Source organism: Haemaphysalis longicornis, unplaced genomic scaffold (genome assembly GCF_048455015.1).
Source record: "Haemaphysalis longicornis isolate Haplotype H1 unplaced genomic scaffold, Haemaphysalis longicornis Haplotype H1 scaffold_4, whole genome shotgun sequence".
Classification (NCBI taxonomy): Eukaryota; Metazoa; Arthropoda; class Arachnida; order Ixodida; family Ixodidae; genus Haemaphysalis; species Haemaphysalis longicornis.
The window spans coordinates 185859667-185884127 of NW_027526361.1; the positions used below are offsets into that span (position 1 = coordinate 185859667).

At 48.9% G+C, this 24461-nt stretch overlaps 1 protein-coding gene across 4 annotated transcripts in view; it reads right to left on the minus strand.

Annotated features, from left to right (window-relative positions):
* Positions 1-24461, minus strand: part of LOC144179568 (replication protein A 70 kDa DNA-binding subunit-like) — a 91228-nt gene that overhangs the window by 43810 nt on the left and 22957 nt on the right. For 2 of the 4 annotated variants that reach the window (XM_077707972.1, XM_077707971.1), the window contains exon 2: positions 1776-1838. The exons of 1 other annotated variant lie outside the window; for it this stretch is intronic. In XM_077707972.1, coding sequence (XP_077564098.1) covers positions 1776-1831 — 56 coding nt within the window. In that variant the 5' untranslated portion in view covers positions 1832-1838. Of the gene's footprint in view, positions 1-1775; positions 1839-12147; positions 12279-24461 lie in introns of those variants that run through there. One more of the 4 variants, XM_077707973.1, reaches the window with a different exon arrangement.

The following is a 24461-nucleotide window of genomic DNA, read 5'->3' on the forward strand; positions in this document are numbered from 1 at the left end:
AGTACGTCAATATAAAGAATTTGGAAAATAAGAAAGTGGAGAAAAAATGCCCGCCAGGTGGGATCCGAACCCACGACCTCCAGAATACCGGTCTGGTGCGATAACCACTACGCTACCGGCGGGGCTACTTTAGCCTCCAGTTTCTGGGGTATTTATGTTCACGTGTTTTTGTTTCCTGGGCTTGCGGGTGGTAGCCAGCGCCACTCGGACTACTCGGGGTGAAGGGGACCTTCTTTTTAACCCCCGGGCCGTGACTCGAGCGTCTACGACATGTCCAGAGTGGTCGACCAGCGTTGAACCCTCTTAAGCTAACCTTGGCACCAAGACTGCCAGAACAGAGGCCCTCGCTATGCATGTAGCGAATCAGAATAGGAAATGAGGGGCTCGTTGAAATAAGACAGAAGTAAGAATTGGCAGTCAAGACAACCTCGGAAAGCAAAGGGGAGGATGTAGTACGTCAAGATAAAGAATTTGGAAAATAAGAAACACGTGAACATAAATATCCCAGAAACTGGAATTTGGAAAATAAGAAACACGTGAACATAAATACCCCAGAAACTGGAGGCTAGAGTAGCCCCGCCGGTAGCGTAGTGGTTATCGCACCAGACCGGTATTCTGGAGGTCGTTGGTTCGGATCCCACCTGGCGGGCATTTTTTCTCCACTTTCTTATTTTCCAAATTCTTTATCTTGACGTACTACATCCTCCCCTTTGCTTTCCGAGGTTGTCTTGACTGCCAATTCTTACTTCTGTCTTATTTCAACGAGCCCCTCATTTCCTATTCTGATTCGCTACATGCATAGCGAGGGCCTCTTTTCTGGTACTCTTGGTGCCAAGGCTAGCTTAAGAGGGTTCAACGCTGGTCGACCACTCTGGACATGTCGTAGACGCTCGAGTCACGGCCCGGGGGTTAAAAAGAAGGTCCCCTTCACCCCGAGTAGTCCGAGTGGCGCTGGCTACCGCCCCCAAGCGCAGGAAACAAAAACACGTGAACATAAATACCCCAGAAACTGGAGGCTAAAGTAGCCCCGCCGGTAGCGTAGTGGTTATCGCACCAGACCGGTATTCTGGAGGTCGTGGGTTCGGATCCCACCTGGCGGGCATTTTTTCTCCACTTTCCTATTTTCCAAATTCTTTATCTTGACGTACTACATCCTCCCCTTTGCTTTCCGAGGTTGTCTTGACTGCCAATTCTTACTTCTGTCTTATTTCAACGAGCCCCTCATTTCCTATTCTGATTCGCTACATACATACATACATACATACATACATACATACATACATACATACATACATACATACATACATACATCGAATCAGAATAGGAAATGAGGGCTCTGAAAATAACACAGAAATAAGAGTTGGCAGTCAAGAAAAACCACGGAAAGCAAAGGGGAGGATGTGGTAGGTCACTGAAACAGATAAAGAATTTGGAAAGAAAGAAAGAAAGTGGAAAAAATTGCCCGCCAGGTGGGATCCGAGCCCACGACCTCCGGAATACCGGTCTGGTGCGACAACCGCTACGCTACCGGCAGGGCGATTTTCCCCTCCACTTTCTGGGGTATTTATGTTTATGTAACGCTTATGTAACGCTTTTGACAAGATATATCTTGATAGTAAACACAGCATGTTCCTCTGCCTCCAGAACGCTGTGTTTAATTTACTCTGTCGTATGGTTTCTTTAGAAGCTGCTGCAGAAATGCTACCTTAACAGTGCATTGCGCGGAAATGTTAGCACAGCCTATCTTCGGGAAACTAAAAGAAAAGGCAGCTTACCCAGAAGGTGTGACATCTGAAATTTCACTGATTGGTGTTGGGCCATCGCCTTGCATTTTGAACCTACAAAAAAAAACAAAATAAAATGCGGTTGATTCTCTTGCTGTCTACACAGGTCGTATGAGCGCACAAATAAATGCCAAGAAAAAAATGGAGGAAGTTCACAGTAACGAGTAAGAATTAAAGGTAGCAAAGCTGTACGCAACCTTCACGACCATCACGACGGTTCAAGTCCACCATTGCAGCCGATTTGGTTCTTCTTCGCTGCCGCAACAACCTTTACTCCATCTTTCTTGCTATAACGGCGAAGAAGAATCAAATCGAAGAAGCAGAACGGACGAACACAACGCCCACACTTAAACTAGGCGCCCGCTGGTGCAACGTGTGCCCTAACATGTGTTATCTGTGGAGCAGGTGGCGTGATTCCTCTCTCCGCAGTCACAGCCGAGTGAGTAAGCCGTTTGGCTCTCGCGTACTACCTAGCGGTCGTCGCCCAGTGGGTAAGACGACTGAACTCCGTTCATCTGTCAGGAACAGGTTCGAATCCTCCTGGTTCCGGTGATTTGTATTCTTTATACTGTTATACTGATTTTTGTCATGAATCATGACAAAATGGGTCATTAGTCATAGACGTATCATGAATACCTTCATCAGCAAACGGGAGAGTCGGAAGTGGACGCGGAGCAGCCCGAATGGGGAGCATAAAAATGAAATAAACTTCATACTGTGCGATAACCCTGGCGTCGTGCAGAATGTGGAGGTGCTCGGAAGGGTGAGGTGCAATGACCACCGTGTGGTAAGATCTCGAATTAGGCTAGATTTGTGGAGGTACCGCAACAAGCTAGTACGAAAGAAGCCAATTAATGAGCTAACAGTAAGACGTAAAGTAGAAGAATTCAGGATCACGCTGCAGAACCGATATTCAGCTCCAACCGAGGAAGCAGAGTTTACGACACACGAAGCCAGCGACAATCTTATACGCATTATAACGGAGTGTGCAGTAGAAGTCGGAGGTACAATAGCTAGAGAGGATACTGGCAAACCAGGAGACGGAAGATTTAATAAACGGCAAAGCATGACAATATCCACCCCAGCTGACAGAATAGAACTAGCGGAGCTTTCGAAGTTGATCAATAAGCGTGAGTCAGTTGACATACGCAAGTATAATATGGAGAGGACTGAGCATGCTGTAAAGAACGAAGGTAGCCTGAAAGCAGTGAAGAGGCGTCTAGGCATGGGGAAAAGTCAGATGTGTGCACTTAAAGGGAAGAGAAAATGCCTTTGCTTAAATTTTGCCTGCTGAAATTACATTTTGAGAACATAAATCCCAGATATTCTCACAATTCGTTGCTTCTAGAATTTAGGAAACGTCTTTGAAATTCTCGTTTTGAGGCGCATCACAAGCGACCATGCGCGCATCGTGGGGCGGGAGCGCAACTAGCAGTGACATCCCTGTACGAGCATTCGAGAGTTTGTGTATATTGCTTGTGTATATTGTGTATATTGCTTGTGTATATTGCTCTTGTGTATATTGCTCTTTGTGTATATTGTTCTGTACAGCTGCAAACCCCAATATTTTAAAAATAAAGCAGACTTCATTCGTTGCCATAAGCAGTTTGCTATCGACGTGACCGGTGTCGCGACCGATTCAGTTATCTGGCAACCATTGTAGAACTCATACCTACTGGCTGTTTGAACAGTTTCTAGCCAGTTTTTTTTTTTTTTTTTTTTGCTGAAGTTCACGCTGTATTGCCGAATTCTCTTCGAAATCTTAACTTTTATGTATAAAATGGCACAACACCACTCAAGCAAAAAAAAGAGTACCCCGTGTGCGGTTTGAACTTCCGGCCGCCGAGCCAGCCCAATGTTGCGGCCAGCATGCATTGAAGTCAAACACTTCCTCCACTATAATATCGACGAAAGGAGCGCGCGGAAGAATACTGCGTCATAAAAGCTGCTTCGCATTTCTAACCCAGCGTTCCTGTGTGTTTTCAGAAATTCTAATCAACCCAGAGCTTTAACTGCCAACTTAATGTTGAACGCTTCTGCAGTAAGCCAAAGCGGAGCATACCCAATCAACGAAACAACGTTAACAGCATTGTTTATGGGAGGAAACGGAAAAGCAATCGAAATGCGTGATGGTGGTAAGCGGCGACTCGGCACTATCACTGCTTCTCGCTAATAAATTCTCATTTTAAGCTTTCGGTCATGCATCTCGTCAGGTCACAAGTTTTACGTTCACGCAACTCACATTACAGGCTACGCGAGACAGACGTCGGCAAGCTTTTTCAGGAATACCGGCAAGTAGAACGACAGTTTAGACACGTGCGAAACAACGTAAACATTTACAAATAATGTGCTTACTGTAAACGCGGTTGTTTCTGCCTGTGCCACTCGCCCACGTTGTTGACTAAAAGTTAGACCATGTTGATTAGTCGTATCAGAGATCAGGCGCCTTTGGTTCAGTTGCAGGGCGAGTTTCATCATGGCGCCGATGTTGTAGCTTCATCTGAACCTTTGCGAGCCGGCTCTATGCCGACATGTTGTGCATACGAGGGGGAACTGTGATTGGCTGCTAACCAAAAGGTCACGACACATTTCACGAATTCAGGAGGAAAGCCCCGGCGAAACCGTAACTGCATTTTTTTCCTATTGACCGATATCGGGCAACGAAATGGGTATGCCTTGTTTGTTTATCAAGGTTTCATTGCGTGTCATTGCATTGCTTGTCATTAAAGGGGTTGTGGAGAGGTTTTCAAACAAACTGTGTTGTGTGGGTACTTATAACAGTACCCACACAACACAGTTTGTTTGAAAATTTCTCCACGACCTCTTTAATGACAAGCAATGCAATGTCATCACAAAAAGGGATAAAATAGTTATAGTAGCCGAACAGTTCTATAGAGATCTGTTCGGTAGCCACGACATCTTAAGAGAAAGTAGTTCAGAGGAGATAGACATCCCACCAGTAACGACAGAAGAAGTAAAGGCTTTGAAAGAAATGCAGGGGGGCAAAGCAACTGGTGAGGTTCAGATAACAGCAGACCTCTTGAAGGATGGCGGGCAAATTGCTCTAGAAAAACTGGCAAACCTCTATACGCAATGCTTAATGACCACGAGTGTACCGGAATCTTGGAACAACGCGAACATCATCCTGATCCTTGAGAAGGATGACATGACGGACTTGAGAAATTACAAGTCGATAAACTTACTGTCAGTGTCTACAAGGTACTTACCAAGGCAATCGCTAACAGAATTTCTGCCACCTTAGATTTCAGTCAACATAATGAACAAGCGGGGTTTCGTAAAGCGTATTCATCAATGGACCATGTTCATACAATCAATCAGGTGATAACGAAATCTGAGGAATATACTCAGCCCTTATATATATCCTTGATAGATTATGAAAAAGCATTTAACTCTGTCATTCGGCAGTCATTCAGGCATTGCGGAATCAGGACGAGAATTACGTAAGAATACCAGAGGATATCTACAATTGGCCCACAGCCATCGTCCTCCATAAGGAGAGCACTAAAATACTTATAAGGAAAGGCGTCAGACAAGAAGGCACAATCTCTCCAATGTTATTCACAGCATGTTTACAAGAGATATTCAGAACATTAGATTGGGAACAGGTGGGAGTAAGGGTTAATGGAGAATACCTCAGTAACCTCAGATTTGCTGATGACGTTGCCCTGCTAAGTAAATCGGGGGACGAATTATAAAGCATGCTTACCGCACTGGACAAACAGAGTAGAACCGTGGGCCTGAAAATTAATATTCAGAAAACTGAATGCTCAATAACCTCGGGAGAGCGCAGCGGTTTGAGATAGGTGGCGAGGCAGTGGAAGTGGATTGAGGCAAAGATAATTACAAGGATAAGAATAGGGTGGGGTGCATTCGACAGGCATTCTCAGATAATGAATTGCAGCCTACCATTGTCCCTGATGTAGAAAGTGTATTACAGCTGCATCTTACCCCGCACTCACCTACGGGGCAGCAACTTGGAGGCTCACAAAAAGAGTTCAACTTAAATTGAGGACGACACAGAGGGCAATGGAGTGGAAAATGATAGGTGTAATGTTAAGGGACAACAAGAGAGAGGAGTGGGTCATGGAACAAACGCGTTTTAAGAACATATTAGTAGAAATTAAGAAGAACAAATGGGCATGGGAAGGGCATGTAATGCGAAGGCAAGATAACCGTTGGTCATTAAGAGCAATGGAGTGATCCCTAGAGACGGCAAGCGCGGCAGGGGCCGACAGAAAGTTAGATGGGCAGATGATTTCAAGAAGTTTGCGGGGATAAATTGGTCGCAGTTAGCCCAGGACCGGGATAAGAGGAGATGCATGGGAGTGGCATTTGCCCTGCAGTGGGCGTATATAGGTTTATGTCTGAGTTTTGTGAAACCGCGGAATCAACGAATTGCTAATCAGCTTATCTGTTAAAATACCGAGCGCACGTCACCGTGCACATCGTGAAGAGCGCCCGGCGTCGGCCAGCTCGACTTTCGAGAGCACTCTGCCCAGCGTTTGTGGCACGATCTCTCGCGTGCTTTTCTCCTCGTCAGTTCACGTGCAGTTGCGCCTGGAGTAGGAAAAATGGAGAGACGAGAGACTAGCTGCGGACAACACGACCCGGGAGGCCCGAGTCGTGTTGTCCGCAGCCTTTTACATCTCTCTCAAAGTGGACCGCGTTGGCAATCGCTAGAGCCCGCGGCAACTGGCTTCTTGAACTCGGCGCCTGGGGCGCGAACTCGGCCTCTGTGCTGCCTACTTCATGAGTGACACTTAAGCGCAAACTGACGCAGGGACGAGAAAGGGAAGCGACACCGGCGCTTACTATCAACTGAAAGTTTTATTAAAATCGAAAGCACATTAATGTCATGCACGTGACATTAATGCCATGCACCCAACAGTCAGGCACGTGTGACCGTCGCACATGCGTACGGCCGTACAAGAGGACAACCGCCCCCCTTTCCTTTCTTCTCTTTTCCTTCTTTCTTTTTCTAACCCCTCTCCTTAAGAAGTAACACTTCTTTATCTAGAATGCTCGGTGACGGGTGACATATACAATCCGAATCCGTAATACGGATATGGAAGGCTTCGGCAAGTCCCCTGGTATCACGGTCTCTGTGTTTAAAAAGGACGCGTGTCTGTGAAGCATGGCTTACAGCCACAGTCTGCCAAGTGCAGAGCCATGTGTGTCTTTTCAAGGAATAATGATGCTCCCTTGAGCGTACATTAAGACAGGGGCCGGTCTCACCAACGTACACCTGGCCACAGGACATAGGAATGCAATACAAAACGTCCGTCCTACACTGAACAAACTGGAGTCCGTGTTTAATCAAACAACTACGCGAGGAAACACTGTCCCGGGAATCAAGCCTGTTGCTCACCATACTGCATAGTCTACCTAGCCTATGTACGTATGTATCTATGTACGTAACCCCAAATCTGTAAGCCGTCTTCTTATGGCGATGCGACAGCACATGTACAGTCGCGCTCACTATGGCCTACACCACTCATTAGTATTCAGACGATTATATCGACAAAACAATGACTATGGGCATATACGTTAGGATAAGGCCTGATTCATTAGGACGTTGTGCTCCTAATGCGTACTTGGTCTTTACCCCGGGTGCCAGACAAAGGTTCTGCAAAGCGGTGAATACTAATGAGCGGTGTAGGTCATAGTGAGCGCGACTGTACATACAGTATGACCGCCCCTTTTTTACTCTGGTCGGCATCCTGCATCCGATGCGCGAACCCTTTAAATTGCTTTACAAGACACTGACATTGCCTGGAGCACAGAGAGGGGGAAGCCAGAATTCTCCAGCCGAAGCATTTGCGCATTGAAGCTTTGTTGCGCCAAATGATAACAGGACTTGTTGACAGCGGATTGGAGGAACGTGTGGGCTATCCTATTCTTAACTAGCTTCGAATGAAAAGAAGCGAAGTGCAAGAGCGGATTAGGGGTTCGGACTGTATAAGTCCCCCGTTACTTAGCATTCGAGATAAAGAGATGCTTCTTCAGGAGAGGGGTTAGAAGAAGAAAAAATGTGGTTGATGCCTCTTTCATGGGAATCGGAAAAACCAGAAAGTGAAATGGGCCGTTCCAGGGTATTTATTGTGCATCCATATGAACTTGCACATCGCTATTTATATTACGTCGGTTTGGTACCGTTACACGCATCAACGTTACACACAGGATTGCACGCGCCAGAACGTTGCGTAAATCGTACTGAAACTGCAGCCTCTTGAAAACCGTGCGAATGAAACGGAACTAAAACCAAAACCAGTAGGCGGTGGAGTCGTACACGACGACGCTGGCATCGATCGAGGCGCCAACTGTCGGCGCTCATTAGTGTCATGACGAACTACTTCGCTTCACTTCTCCTAGACGGCAGCATCTCCTAAACGGCATCTGAATGAAGAAAGTAGTGGGGAAAATATAAGGCGCGTTCGTAGACCTACTTGCGCTTGAATTCGTATCGCAATGGGCAGAGCGCTGTGTACCTCCCGTTGTGACGAAAGAGTTCTTGGCTCGAATCCGGGCGCAGCCGCACCAATGGAACTTCTTTTTCTGGCGACGTCATTTCCGTGACGGATATGACGCCGGTCAGATCTTGGTGTACCCTGGCATAAAACACTTTCGTCTTAAAAAGGGAAAGAAAAGAAATGAAAGGGGGCGGTTGTTCTCATGTACGGCCGTAACCATGTGCGACGGTCACACGTGCCTGATTGTTGGGTCTTGGTATGGCATATATGTGCTTTCGATTTTAATAAAAATTCCAGTTGATGGTAAGGGCTGGTGTCGTTTCCCTCTCTCGCTCCTGTGTCAGTTTGCGCCTAAGTGTCACTCATGAAGTAGGCAGCACAGAGGCCGAGTTCGCGCCACAGACGCCGAGTGCAAGAAGCCGGTTAACACGGGCTCTAACGATTGCCAAAGCGGTCCACTTTGAGAGAGATGTGAAAGGCTGCGGACAACACGACCCGGGCGCGTATTCCCAAACCATATCCCGTAGGGGCCCAGGCCGGCCACACCCCCTAAGCAGGGGCGCAGCCAATGAGGTTAAAAAAATTGCTATTTTTTAACCTCCTTGGACGCAGCGCCGTGACGTCTCTACCTATATGTGCGCGACTTCATGCGATGTGGATTTTTTCTTTTTTCCCCTCCCCTCGTTTCGGCTGCTTTGCGAGCGGCCGATGGTTTCGCTCCCTGGGCGGGGCTGGCCTGCGGCGCTGGGGAAGCTGACGCACATGTGATAGAAGTTAACCTTTTGTACCTGAGCCCCTGATCTCTCCGCGCTCTTCTTGCGCGCCTGCAAGTTGACGCTGACCTCCGATCATGTTCCTAGATAAGCGCTCGGCTCGGTACTCGAAGTGAGCGCGCGCGGATGGACGCTTTCACGTACATGTGGCAATTATACAAGTCCCGGAAAGTAAACACTCTCATAAAAATGAAGACAAAAATTTGTTTTCATCTTTTGTGATCGCGCTGCTTCGCGGCGGCCGATGGTTTCGCTCCTAGCACAAGCCTGGCGTACGCGCTGGGAAGATGAAGCTCGCTCTCCGCGCTCTCTTGTTCGCCGTCAGTCGCTCGTCTCCCATGCTGTTCCTAGTTATGCTAGCGCTCGGCGCGTTGCTCAAAGTGCGCGCGCGGATGGATGGTTTTGCACGTACATATATAGTTATTGTTTACGTTCCGGAAGGCAAGCACTCCCAATAAAGTGAAGGCAAAAATGTTTTTTTTTGGTCTTGGGTGGTCCTTTTGACTCTCTACCGAAGCGCAGAACGTTTGCTCTCATTCGGTCGAAAGCACACGCGTACGTCGGTCGCTCGTCTGCTGCGAACATCAGCCAGCGTGTTATTCGCCATACTCGTCTGTGCCTCGCACTCGCGCAGAACTGCCCATCACAGGGTCCGTTCTCATAATTGTGTGCGCCACGCGCGTCCCCCGCGCATTTACGCGATGGTCGGGAAGCTTATAACTTCTGCTTCATGAATTAGCACGAGCAGCCACTCGAGGTCGTGAGAGATGACCTCGCGTCAACAAATGATGAGTCTGTGTTCCGCGGGAACCTGTCTGACGAAGTAGCAGTCAACGCCTTCATGGACACGTAGAGCGGGTGCACCAACACAACCTGGAATCTCCAAAAGGTCCAGAAACGGGGCGAAAGGTATGTTTTTCGATACGAAGCGTTGTAGTACGCGAGGCGGCGTTTCGCAACTTGTGTTGTACTATTTATATTTTTATTCCTGCTATTTCTTGTTTATACATTTGTATGAACAAGAACAGAACAAGAACAATTTGTATAAACAAGAACAAATATAACAAAAGGTTAACTTCTATCACATGTACGTCAGCTTCCCCAGCGCCGCAGTCCAGCCCCGCCCACGGAGCGAAACCGTCGGCCGCCTGCCAAGCAGCCGAAACGAGAAGAGGGGAAAAAAGAAAAAATCCACATCGCATGAAGTCGCGCACATATAGGTAGAGACGTCACGGTGCTGCGTCCCAGGAGGTTAAAAAAATTGCAATTTTTTAACCTCATTGGCTGCGCCCCTGCTTAGGGGGTGTGGTCGGCCTGGGCCCCTGGGTTTGGGAATACGCGACCCGGGCCTCCCGGGTCATTTTGTTCTCCGGGTCGTTTTATTTTGGTAGGAAGTTCTGCATGCCAGTAGAGAACTTTCAGCGGCAACTTCGGAAATTTATGTGAGGTGCAACAGCCGGATTTCCGACGAAGGGATAGGGGCCGCCAGCTCTGCTGTTCTCCAGCGTTGCACCACCAGAACAAGCCGCTCCAAATTTTTCGCTCGTTAATGTTGACAAGTATGAACATTGAACCAGATTTAGTAGTTACGAAATTGCCACCGTTTCCTTGAAGGGACCATGCAGACAAAATACAAGTTTGTTGTATTCGAAAGATTTCGAGTTTTATAATGCCCCCAGCGCTTGTCCGGAAGCAAATGATGCTTTTTTTACTTTCTTAGTTAACATTTTGATTCTCCCGCCAAATTGCGTTTTTGTGACGTCAAAATGACATTACAGGAACCGCTCTGCAGTCGATTGCGAAGCCTTGTTTACAGTTAGTCAACCTATATGGCGCCACTATACCGCGGCAGGCCGTTTTCTGCCTTTGCTTTATTTTTGACCGTATTTGTACCTGACGTGAAACCTGGTGTTCGCTCGACTGATATGGTCACGTAAGACACCGTCGCTCACGCCATTCGGCCAGTGTCGTCTGAGACAACCCCAAAGCGCCGCAGTGCTGTGCAGCTAAAACATAGTGCGCGCGGTACAAACAGCAGTGCGCGTCCTATATACTTCTATGTTTACGTGCACTTTCGTAACTCCAACTGTTTACCCCACCATTCGTACTGCTATAAAAAGAATGTTCCCTTAATTTAAGCACACATAGCTCGTTCTGCAATGTTGTAAGCCGTGCCTAATTTGCGATTCTTTTTGCTGGCCTCAGCGAATCGCACAGCTGGGCACATGTGACATCATAGGTTCTATTGCGGAAAATGAGCTAGTGGGTCGCATGGCCACTCCCTATTTTCTCCCAATTATGTACCTTATTTGTGCGAAGTGTGCGTTAAAAGTGGTGTCAGTGTGATTCTAACGAGGCACTCTTTTGAATGAATCAAACTTGTGTTTTGTCTGCATGGTCTCCCCTTTTTTTAAGAGTGTGCGCTGTTAAGAAGTTATGGGGAGTTGACTCGGGCGAGGAAAGAATCCCACAGATATACAGGGCATCGGTGACGAGGGGGTGGCCGTCTAATGCGGCGCTTTCACCGAACAGAGCGGGGGAAAAACTGTGACAGAGCCTTGAGCGAAACAACCACAAAGAGAGGCTTATATTTGAATAGGCGCGAATAGTGTACAGGCACGAGAGTATAAAACACTAACGAGAGGTAACTTGAACTCTAATACCATTGCGAGAGATAAACGTTACGGAGTGATTCAAACAAGGAGCGTTAACAACAACGGTTACAAAGACGACGAGTTAAAAAAGGAAAACAGTTCGATGCATATGTAAGACGAAGTCCCACGATATTCACCGGCCGGGCCGGATGATGCGCTGCTGTAGGAGGCGATTCGGCTACCTATGAAGCGTTGCTTAGATGTAGGCCAGAACGACCGATGACGATCACGGTAATTCAAGACCCGGAAGCACGTTGGAATCTTCGGAGGCACTAGCCACCGACGAGAATGCGCGAGCGGACAGAAATCGCCGTTACATCAAGACATTTCAACGCCATTGGACATGCCAGCGCAACTTGGACTTTCCAACGCAACTGATTTGTCTCGACGCGGGTGCTCTTTTATAAGCGCGCTAACGCGGAAAAACGAAAAACACCACACATACCGTCCTCCGCCATCGACCGTCCAAATTCCTTCCTTGGAGGTAGGGGAACCGCGCAAAGTTGGACACACGCAACAAGAAGGAAACGAGAACACGGCACCGTGTTTTCGTTTCCTCCTTCTCGCGTGTGTCCGGCTTTGCGCGGTTGCCCTCCTTCGAACGACGAGGCAACTTGCCCAAGCCCAGTCCTCCTTTCTTCCTTCTAGAATGATCGGCACGCCTTCGCACTCGTAACGCTACGCCAACATCGGCAAAAGATGAGCGGCGGGGGTTTTATTTTTGTTATTTACTACCGGAGACACACCGAGTGGACCGAGTCATCTACGCCTCGTACGAGAACGTTCCAGGCTTTCCCCGGGGCGATTAGAGGGGAAATTGATTGAATCGAACGACTTTGTAACAAGAATTCCGCGCTGTACAATTATATCAGAACCTGCGCAATATTTTCAAACTCCGTACGCTGGAGTTCGTGACAGAAATGCTTTGCCTACATAAACGTCTTGTTTGGCGGGGCGGCTGAACGGAGACACCCGCTCATTCATTGCTCAAGTTTAAAATAGGGGACGGCGGCTTCGCCAGTTCGCGCGCAGGATCTCCATTACTCAGTGGAATACACCGGACTTTGTGCATCCGCGCCTCCATAACCAGGACCCCCTACTCCAGCGCCGTCTTCCGTGTGGGCTGTCTCGATCACAGTCTACTTTACTTTGTAGACTGTGGTTAAGAGTGGCTTTCACAAAAGCCTACTCCATCCTCATCGGGATGGCCAGTAGTGCCCAGTGCGACGCCTGCAAGGTTGAAGAGACAATCGAACATGTGCTTTGTCATTGCCCGCAGTATTCATCAGAAAGACGTGTTTTGGCCGCCGAGCTCAACCGATTGGACAATCAGCCATTCACATTAAACTATTTTAGGACACCGACCCCTACAATCGACTTCGCAGAAGGCAACAAAAGCCCTTTTGCGTTTCATGAAGGAAACAGGCTTAGCCCAAAGACTATAGTACCCGCAAAGGGAATAAAGTGTGCGCGATTCTGCTCCTTTGCCCTGTTTTTTGCCTGCCCTCTATTTCATCTCCTGTACACCCCTTCCCCAGTATCGAGTAGCAATCCGGATAACCTGGATAACCTCTCGGGCTTTCCGTTTGCTGTTGTGTGTGTGTGTGTGTGTGTGTGTGTGTGTGTGTGTGTGTGTGTGTGTGTGTGTGTGTGTGTGTGTGTGTGTGTGTGTGTGTGTGTGTGTGTGTGTGTGTGTGTGTGTGTGTGTGTGTGTGTGTGTGTGTGTGTGTGTGTGTGTGTGTGTGTGTGTGTGTGTGTGTGTGTGTGTGTGTGTGTGTGTGTGTGTGTGTGTGTGTGTGTGTGTGTGTGTGTGTGTGTGTGTGTGTGTGTGTGTGTGTGTGTGTGTGTGTGTGTGTGTGTGTGTGTGTGTGTGTGTGTGTGTGTGTGTGTGTGTGTGTGTGTGTGTGTGTGTGTGTGTGTGTGTGTGTGTGTGTGTGTGTGTGTGTGTGTGTGTGTGTGTGTGTGTGTGTGTGTGTGTGTGTGTGTGTGTGTGTGTGTGTGTGTGTGTGTGTGTGTGTGTGTGTGTGTGTGTGTGTGTGTGTGTGTGTGTGTGTGTGTGTGTGTGTGTGTGTGTGTGTGTGTGTGTGTGTGTGTGTGTGTGTGTGTGTGTGTGTGTGTGTGTGTGTGTGTGTGTGTGTGTGTGTGTGTGTGTGTGTGTGTGTGTGTGTGTGTGTGTGTGTGTGTGTGTGTGTGTGTGTGTGTGTGTGTGTGTGTGTGTGTGTGTGTGTGTGTGTGTGTGTGTGTGTGTGTGTGTGTGTGTGTGTGTGTGTGTGTGTGTGTGTGTGTGTGTGTGTGTGTGTGTGTGTGTGTGTGTGTGTGTGTGTGTGTGTGTGTGTGTGTGTGTGTGTGTGTGTGTGTGTGTGTGTGTGTGTGTGTGTGTGTGTGTGTGTGTGTGTGTGTGTGTGTGTGTGTGTGTGTGTGTGTGTGTGTGTGTGTGTGTGTGTGTGTGTGTGTGTGTGTGTGTGTGTGTGTGTGTGTGTGTGTGTGTGTGTGTGTGTGTGTGTGTGTGTGTGTGTGTGTGTGTGTGTGTGTGTGTGTGTGTGTGTGTGTGTGTGTGTGTGTGTGTGTGTGTGTGTGTGTGTGTGTGTGTGTGTGTGTGTGTGTGTGTGTGTGTGTGTGTGTGTGTGTGTGTGTGTGTGTGTGTGTGTGTGTGTGTGTGTGTGTGTGTGTGTGTGTGTGTGTGTGTGTGTGTGTGTGTGTGTGTGTGTGTGTGTGTGTGTGTGTGTGTGTGTGTGTGTGTGTGTGTGTGTGTGTGTGTGTGTGTGTGTGTGTGTGTGTGTGTGTGTGTGTGTGTGTGTGTGTGTGTGTGTGTGTGTGTGTGTGTGTGTGTGTGTGTGTGTGTGTGTGTGTGTGTGTGTGTGTGTGTGTGTGTGTGTGTGTGTGTGTGTGTGTGTGTGTGTGTGTGTGTGTGTGTGTGTGTGTGTGTGTGTGTGTGTGTGTGTGTGTGTGTGTGTGTGTGTGTGTGTGTGTGTGTGTGTGTGTGTGTGTGTGTGTGTGTGTGTGTGTGTGTGTGTGTGTGTGTGTGTGTGTGTGTGTGTGTGTGTGTGTGTGTGTGTGTGTGTGTGTGTGTGTGTGTGTGTGTGTGTGTGTGTGTGTGTGTGTGTGTGTGTGTGTGTGTGTGTGTGTGTGTGTGTGTGTGTGTGTGTGTGTGTGTGTGTGTGTGTGTGTGTGTGTGTGTGTGTGTGTGTGTGTGTGTGTGTGTGTGTGTGTGTGTGTGTGTGTGTGTGTGTGTGTGTGTGTGTGTGTGTGTGTGTGTGTGTGTGTGTGTGTGTGTGTGTGTGTGTGTGTGTGTGTGTGTGTGTGTGTGTGTGTGTGTGTGTGTGTGTGTGTGTGTGTGTGTGTGTGTGTGTGATATTGGTGTACACAGTTTCTAGAGGTGTCGTACAAAAGGGTTCATGCCAGTTTTCCAGACTTGTGTACTTAGGGATATCGTTATTACAGTTGGTTATTTCGCCGTTAGAATTGGTTCTTATTGAGCCGTGCACAGTATTCGTTGTGACAATAACACCACCCGTATACCGCATATTGTTGCATTCTTGTAGCGTATACGGTTGTATCCTCGGTTCCGCGGAATGTCAACCTGTTTGTTGTAACCAACTCTATATTGTTTGTGTGTTAATCTTTTGTTTTGTAACCAACTTCAAACTGTTTGTTTCTGTAAGTGTGTGTGACTTCAAGCCGTCTGGCTCTGTTAGTTTGGTAGCAATGACTGCAGAGCCTGTTTCATTGTATTTGGTTGTTACTTTTTACCCCAGGTACCACTATTTTCTGATAATAAAGTTCTCTTTACAGACAGACAGACAGACAGACAGACAGACAGACAGACAGACAGACAGACGGACAGACAGACAGACAGACAGACAGACGGACGGACGGACGGACGGACGGACGGACGGAGACAGACAGACAGACAGACAGACAAACAAACAGACCACAATTTTCGCGTGAAGTAGCGCACACTCAGTGGAACCTTTGCCAGTTGGCCCGCAAGCGATGCAAAACCTGCATCATGAACCAGAGCTCTGACACAAAGAACAGATCACACACAGCCGCACGCGCGAATTCAGACAGCTGCTTGCCTCCCCACTTATCCGCTTGAACGCCCAATTGCCGTGCCAGAAACGAAGACACTTGCTCCAGTTGACGCTACTGCTTGCGTTTAAGCGGAACTTTAAAATTAAGAACTCTTACGCTTTCATGAATGCTGCTCGTGTCGTGGCAAAACAAAGCAACATCGTATGCGTAGGACAGGACAAGAATTCCAAACGTCTAAAGAAAAGCCGCCGGCATTACTATTTTAAGGCTGTTTGCACAAAACATCGCAATGAAGTTACAAAACAGCAAGGGGGACAGCTGTCTACCCTTGCGTATATAGAGAGGCTGACCTTAATTGGAGAGCCGAACGACCTGTTGGCAACCGGACTTGTCCTGCAGTCCCTCCCACTAAACTTTTTTACGCCCTTATGAAATAGCCAAAGGAGCAGTATACGTGGAATAAAAGTGTTGGGAAGTCATTGCGCCTTTTTTTTTTTTTTTTGGTTCGAATGCCCGAATTTGTAGCTTTACACGCTTTTTGCGTGGCGTTGACCGACTGCAACACCCTCTATTTTCTGTAGGGTGTTGAAAGGGTGTAAAATTGGTGTTCAGGTGCAAAAAAAAAGACAGCGGAAATGGGAGTCGAACTAGCTTTTTCGGGTGTTACTACGTTTTGCCAGGTTTTCTTTTTTTGTATTGTGATGTTCTTGCTAGGGCAGGATATGTGCTGAAGGGTGAGGCCAAGTTTAGACAAATTTCACAAGGCTGTTCCAGTGTATCCCCCTGACAGCGGATCCAAGGGGGAAACAAGCTAGTCGACCCCCAGCTCCGCTGTTTCTCCAGCCTTGCACCCCTAGTGCAAGCTGAGTTTAGTGACCCAAGAAAGACCATCACCTTTAAAATGGCATAGTGAGAGGTGCGCATACGCATGCGCCCCTTGTGCTCACACCCGAGCAGGTGTGAAAACCGGCTTCCCTGTTATAATACCCTATCTACGGTGGTGCACGCTTTACAGGCTGCGCAGTTTTTTCTGGTATTTTTTTGCTAACGTCACCGAACCAAGCTCAAGCTTAAACAGCTCCGCTGTTAAAAATTACACCAATTCATATTGTTTTAAACACCGTGAAGTATAAAACATCCCCACGCTCATAGAAGACGCTCGTCTACCCCTGTAAACGGGTATAAAATACCTCCAAAGTTAGAGGCCCTTTACACCCTTTTTTCTTCGTTGGAGGTCTCTTACACCTTTCTTTTTTATATGGAGGTCTTTTACACCCTTTTTCTTAGTTTCCAACACCCTGACTCGTAGCTTTCCACCCATGCCGCAAAAAGGGTGTTGAAATAATGAACACCCTTCTTGGTGAGTGTTGAAAGCGTGTGGAATAGGTGTTTGGTACTTAATAAAATTTCACACCTCATGAATAAAAAGTTGCGCCAAGGCGCACGCTGACTTGTGCATGCTGACATTTAATTCCTAATTGTAAAATTAGCTGTAAAATATTTGGTATTTGCGACAAGCCCGCCGACTCGATCAGATGCCTTTTTGCTGGCTATACGCCTCGAGATTCGCGATCGCTGCGCCGCCTGCCGCCGCTTCTCCGCGGCGTTTGCGGGATTAGCGCTGCGTGGCTGATATGTGGTCATGCAGTGTTTTGGTTTTCTTTCGCTTCTCTTTGCCTTTCCGCGCTCTACACAACTTGTTATGGTGACGTCTGTAAGTTAACTGCACGTTTAGGGCACTTAAAAAAACAGCTGCGTCTTGGTAGAGCGCTCTAACGCCAACAAGAGCTACCCGGGGAGGCGGTTCTGCGCGCTTCTTGGCCGCTCTTGCGGGCGTCGGCGATGGCAGCAGCATATCACCGCTGTCACCTTCGAGCACGTCAGCAGCGCAAGTGAATTCTATTTATTGTCGCCTCGTTTAGACCTGATATTGGCACTGTAAGAGGTTGGTTCGTTTTGCAGCGCAGACAACAAATGCGGCTTTGCTTCGAATATGTACGTCGTAGAAAAATATGTTTCGGGGACGTGATAACCCAATAGCTGACAAAAACTTGTGCCTTTTATGGGAATATAAGCCACGCAAAAATGTTAAGTACAGAAAAGAAAATGTTAAGTCAGATATGTGCCCACTCATGCCGTATAGTAAGAACCAAGGTATGTGTTAATAAAACCATGGGAAAATGAATGGTCTGCAAGTAAGGAATAAATAGAATAGTCGTGCGGGAATGAAAAAAAAAAACGAGTGCAGCTTCTGAAATGCTAAAGACGTTTGTTTGAGCAAGGTAGTATTCACCAGACCAACTAGATGCGAAATGTACTGATATTTCGCTAGACATGGGGGGGGGGGGGGGGGATGAGGAGGACGACGCTCAAGTATCGTTGTTTACAAATGCGGAGCGAAATCAGCGAATGAACGTTTTAGTAATCACACACACAAGCTGCGTGTTAGTCACTTTTCATTTGTTTTCCGCCTTGAAAAACGGCTGATCACTCGGCGGACTCATTTTTTGAAGAATACAGGGTAGGCAGTTCACAAGCGATACGAGGTGTCGTTGGAAGAGTTGATTGATTGATTGCAGGGTTTAACGCGCCGACGCAACGGGGACGATGAGGCACGCCGTACGTAGTGGAGGGCTCCGGATTAATTTTGACCACCTGGAGCCTTAACGCGCGCCGAAATCTCGTACACACGGGCTCGTTGGAAGAGTGTCGTATCTGATAAGGGTCTCTGATTTCGGTTTATGCTAGATTCTGCAGTCTCCCTGTGTCATGACTCGTATGACGGTGTTTCGAAGAAGAGTTTGGTCACGGACGCGGATTACTCTATAAGCCCACTTTCACGCTTCTCGTGGAGGATAAATGTAACAGATGAATCTTTGCGAGCGCTCACCTCGGGACAAGACGACCCAGCATTAAACTTGTCGTCGTGTGCTGACTCCGGAGTGTAATTTTGCATTATCCATCGCACTTCTTTGGTACAATGTTTGTGAAATTTATGCCGCATTGGCTTGTTCATGGTACTGATCAATATCTGATATGTGATATTGGCAGGCGTAACTTGCGTGCTGTCAGGTATGAGTGCTCCGCTAGATTTTCTAAGTGCACAAAGTCGATTTACATCATAGTGTGTATGGCCGCTACATGACCATCGGAGGAAACACTGCTTACGGAGACACAGTCACTAAATTTCAAGGCAGCGGAATTGCAATCAGCTGCATGCAAATTCTGGCTTCGGGACGCCGGCCTGTGACACACGCCCGGCGCTCATATAGATCTCACTAAGTTCGCGTCATAAACGTTTATACTCTCGTGAACGTACCACGCTTGCAAACAGAGTGCCTGCTCCACGTTATTCGGTATTTCGAACGCGGACAAACGGTAAATCGCTGTCTTGAACGAGCCCCAAAAGCAACGGCGACAGTGGGGAGCGGGCCGGGGACTCCCGCGCCTGCTTTCGAAGCGGGCCGCTAGGGGGATTTCAGTGGCGCCCCTACAGGCCGCGCTCGAGGCGTATATATAAAAGCAAGAAGAGCAGATGTATTTCTAAGGTCAGTAAATATGCACTCCCTCTCCTCGTGTATCCCGTTGGTTTGCTTGCTCACCTCATTTGTAGTCCAAGTGTGACTTGTGCGTGTTGAATGTGTCTGTTTGTCGTGTTTCGCGCTCAGCCGATCCGCATCGCCACGCGTAGCTGCGCTGCCCCCACCTTTATTTGAACCCGCCGTGGTGGCTCAGTGGCTAAGGCGTTGCGCTGCTGAGCACGAGGTCGCGGGTTCGACTGCCGGCCGCGGCGGCCGCTTTTCTGATGGAGGCGAAAAGCAAAAACGCCCGTGTGTACGAGATTTCGGCGCACGTTAAAGATCCCCAGGTGGTCAAAATTAATCCGGAGCCCTCCACTACGGCGCGCCTCATCGCCAGCGTTGCGTCGGCGCGTTAAACCCTACAATCAACAACAAACAACCTTTATTTGAGGGTGTTAAGCAACCTTACAACCCTATTTTAGGGTGTTCACAAGCACATCCTTTTTTCATCCTTGCACCCCTTTTTAGCCAAATCATCTTTTAAAGGTTTGTGATATGGGACAACTTTTCCACCCTTTTCGGCCAGAAAGGGTGTGAAAAAGCTTAGTGTGAGCTGTATGCCAAGCGTACACCATCCGTGATCATTTTCCCTACGTTTATGTGCACAAGACTTATGAACAGCAACTCATGGGAGACTGTCGAACGCGTTTCTCAGACCAATTTGTAGCATTCTTACGCCTTGTTCTATGCGGTCCGATCTTCGAGGATACTGCAGCAGGCTATGTGGGCATTGCTTCGCAATAGAACGACCCTTAATGCCACATGTATGGTGCAGCCCGACTGTTTCGTTCACTACCGACTGCGGGAGGTCCGCTAAAACATTCATTGATCCCCCAACGTACATTAAAGCCTGATTGCAGGGTACGCTCACACATTTCGGATTTTAATAGCATCTTCAGCCTTTGGAATGAGAATTGCATGGGATAAGTGAAAGATGGTGACAGACCATTGCTTACGTGCGCTTCGGCGTACATTTCACGTAGCACTAAGTACCTCATTAAATACCTTGTGAACACCCCCGCGTAAACCATCCGGGCTTGGCGCTTTCCCGGTAGTTAAATCGTTGATGGCACTCATATTTAATCTATACGCATTGGCATCTCAAGGTTAGCCTTGTTATCTATTATTGAGAGCCGTTGGCTTGGTTGAACTGAAATAACTCGTTTTTTATTTAACTGATTATATTTACACGGTGGCTCGCGCGGCCCATCGGGGAGCGCTCTTCTTGCTCTCTGCGGCGGCGGTGCGCGGGTGCGACTTCCGCTCGCCTGCTCATCGCACCTGGAGCAGCTCGGTTGGCTCGGTGGCGTCATCCCGCGGAGGCGCCGCGTACATTCGGCCATCCTGCATTAACGACCGTCCCGGTCGGAACTTTTGTCTTCGTCCGATTCTGAGCTTTCCGAGTCGATGTCCTTCGCCCAAAGCTTCAGCTTGTCGACGGGGGCTACGCTTGAATATGCCCTTCGTGTCCTCCGGGTGTGTTGGATGTCTCTGATGCGGTAGCGGTCATTGGGAAGCTTCTCAGCTATGACGTACGGTCCCTTGTATTTGACCTTAAGTTTTCGGGATTCTCCGCTCGCTGTGGGTTCTCGCTCAACTAGAACGATGTCTCCCGGTTGAAACTCAGACGGTTCAGCCCGCTTCTTGTTGTAACGTGTTTGCTGCTTATGTTGGGCCTCACGAATGTTTTCCGTTGCTGCGGCCCTCTTCTCCTCCAACTCTTTGTCGAAATGTTCTGTGAGGGCGTCCTCCACCCAGTCACCCGTAATGCTCCGTGATCTGAAGTTGAACAGAAGTCCAAACGGTGTAGTCTTCGTGGCCTGGTGCACGGTGTTATTAATACCCCACTGCACCTGAGGCAGTGTCGAGTCCCAGTCCCGACCGTCTTGAAACTTTTTGAACACCTTGCCGTTGTGCAACTGATATTCGCTTTGCACGCGCCGATCTTCTTTCGTGAGGCATTGTTTTTTTTCTAACCTCTCCTTCAGTGCCATTATTTTGGGATCGTTAACTTGCGCGATAGCAAGGCAGTCTTCTACTTCCACGCACGTAGCGAGGATCTGAATGCCGCCAACGACATCGGTCTCTTCGGGAGGGTCGTGTGGTGAGCGGCTGAGTGCGTCGACATGCGCCATGGTCGTGCCCTTTCGATACTCAACATCGAAGGTAAACTCTTGCAGTCGAAGCCACCACCTGCCGATCCGAGGTAGGAGTGTGCGTTTACTCATCGTTGCCCGCACGGCATTGCAGTCAGTCACCACTTTGAAGTTTAATCCTATTAGGTAGGACCGGAACTTCTCCAGCGCCCACACAACTGCCAATGTTTCCAGCTCGTAGGAGTGGTATCTCTCCTCACACTCGGTTGTCCGTCGGCTGGCGTACACGACGGGATGGAGCTGCCCGTTAGCTTGCTCTTGTAAGAGGATAGCTCCCAGCCCATCTCTGCTGGCATCTGTGTGAACTTCCGTTCTTGCGTCGAACGAGAAATGAGCCAAGATAGGCTTTTCGATTAACCTCTTTTTCAGCTCGGCGAACGCAAAGTCTTGTTCTGCAGTCCACTTCCAAGTTTCGTCCTTAGAAGTCAGTTTCGTCAAAGGCTTAGCAATAGTGGCGAACCCATTGACAAATCGTCGGAAATAGCTTGCGAGTCCCAGGAATCGGCGGACCTCGTGCACATTTGTCGGTTTCGGAAATTCAGCTACACACTAAAGTTTGAGAGTTCCTGGTTGCACCCCTTCAGCAGAAATGTCGTATCCAAGGTAGTCGACCCGGTCGCAGAAGAAGTAGCACTTACTCAACCGTAGCGTCAGTCCCGCTCTTCGTAGAGCCTCCAAAATCTTTTGCAGGTGCTCGAGTCCCTCGTCTACAGTTGTCGTTGGGAGCAAGATGTCATCCATGTAGGCGAGTGCCACAGAGTAACGCAGAGATCCCAGAACCGCGTTGATCATCCGCTGGAATACCGCTGGGGCGTTGGCCAACCCAAACGGCATCCGGACGAACTCGTAGTGCCCGTCAGGGGTGACGAACGCTGTCTTGTGTCTGGACTCCTTTTCCATGGGGATCTGGTAATAACCAGACGCCAAGTCGAGACTCGTGAAGAAGCACTTTCCGCGGAGGCGGTCCAGCTGATCATCAATTAGTGGCAACGGGTACCTGTCCTTTTTCGTCACACGGTTAAGTGCACGGTAGTCGACACAAATCCTCAGTTCTCCTGTCTTCTTTCGCACGAGGAGAATATGGCTGGCGTGGTCGGAAGTCGAGTCGACAACGATTCCCGCTTGCTTCAGTTCTTCGATCATCTATTTCGTGTGAGCCCTCTCTGCGATGGAAAGTCGGTAGGGACGGAATCTCACTGGCTCATCTGTCGTCAACTCGATCTTCATTTCCGCTGCACTGGTCTGCCCGATCTCCGAAATGTTGCGTGCGAAGCAATCACGATACTCGTCGATAAGGCATTCCAGCATTTTTCGCTGGTGCGGAGTGATGGCAGTTCCAGTTTTTATCTCTTCGCGTGGCATCGGCTGTCGCTGAGCGACGTGGACGTTTATTTCTCGCTCCGGCATGTCGTCTGGATAGCAGATTTCCGCTCGTGCTACCCGCTCGTGTTCCTTGATGTCCAAGTCATGGTTTGACATGTTCATGATGGGTAGGCGTGTCTCGTACGCCTCGTCGACAGTTACGACGCAGCGTGGTATGCAGTGCTCACGTCCTTCCTGACACCTGAATTGTGCGTCGACAAACACATCTGTGCTGGGCATGCCACCCGTGGCGTAGAGCTTGACGAATCCCACAAACTTCGGCGGAACAACGGTTGACTCCTTGGCCCACAGGCAGACTGAACGTTGGGGCAGATCGGGGATCTCAATGGAACGCAGCGTGTCGTCGGTTTCGTGGACGTTCTCGCGCTCCTCAAAAATCCTGACTGTCTGTCGCCGCCTTACAATCGTTACGTGAGGCTGTTCCGTGAACGGCTGCCCAACAAGTAGTGGTATGGACTGCGAGCGGCTTGGTACCACGTACAGATGAACGTCAGCTGTCGCTTGGTCGACCGTGATGGTAGCACTTGCTTCGCCGCAAGGCGTCACACATCCCGATCCATACCCTCCAATAGAGAGTGGTTCTTTAAGTTTCGTGTAGGAGATTTCCAGCCGTTCTGCATCTTCCTGACGTAGGGTTACGCACTGGCTCCCCAAGTCGACGTAGGCACGTATTTCATGTCCGTTCAGTTTCGCTGGCATGAAATATTTCTCGTTCACTGCTTCAGTAGCGCGGAAGTCGGATTTCACAACGTTTTGAGCGACGCGCGGCTCTCGTTCCTTCTTCGCTCTGCAGTCTCTCGTTTCGTGGCCCACTCGTCCGCAAGCGCCGCATCGCGCTTTTCGTTGGGGAGAGGGGCAATGGAGAGACAAATGGCCGTATTCGTTGCCGTTGAAGCACAGCGGTTCCCCTTTCTCGTTGGAGAGAGGCTTCTTCCTCTGTCTGCGTGAGAGGGAGTCTCGGCGATCGTCGGCCATGCTGGCTCCGGTTGCCTTGGTAAGGTGATCGGCCCCTTCGAAGAGCCCCTTTTGATAGTCAGTGAAATGCTTGGCGTTTTGGCGGGAAGCCGACGAAACTACATTTCCTAGACGATCTTCTAGACGCTTGAGACAGTGAAGCAATTCTTCGGGAGTATCGTACGTGCGAACGCTCACTGCTCGAATTGTGTCTGGATCATTCAGGCCGGTGATGATGTACTCGACACAGCCTTTGTCACTGATATTACACCGGCGAGCCTTGGCGAGCTTGTCGTAGTAGTAAGATTCGATGGGCTCACCTCGCTTGCGACAACGGGCTTCCATTTCACGGTGGAGGCGTTGCATTCCTGATGTCGACGGAAATGCACGCTTTAGTTCGTCTTTCCACTGCACCCACGTTTTGTCCACTGATGACAGGGAATCGTACCAGGTCTTGGCCGGGCCTTCCAATCTGCATAGTGCGTTGCAGGAGGTCAGCCTGTCCGACCAACCGTAAATGTCAGCCAAGTCGTCGACTCGCCGAATCCACGTGTCGACGGTCGAGCAGCCTGATGAAAGGGGATCGAACGATGGCACCAGACGCGAAGTCTCTGCCGCGGGCGTATACGGGCGTGGCAGGCATCTGTTGC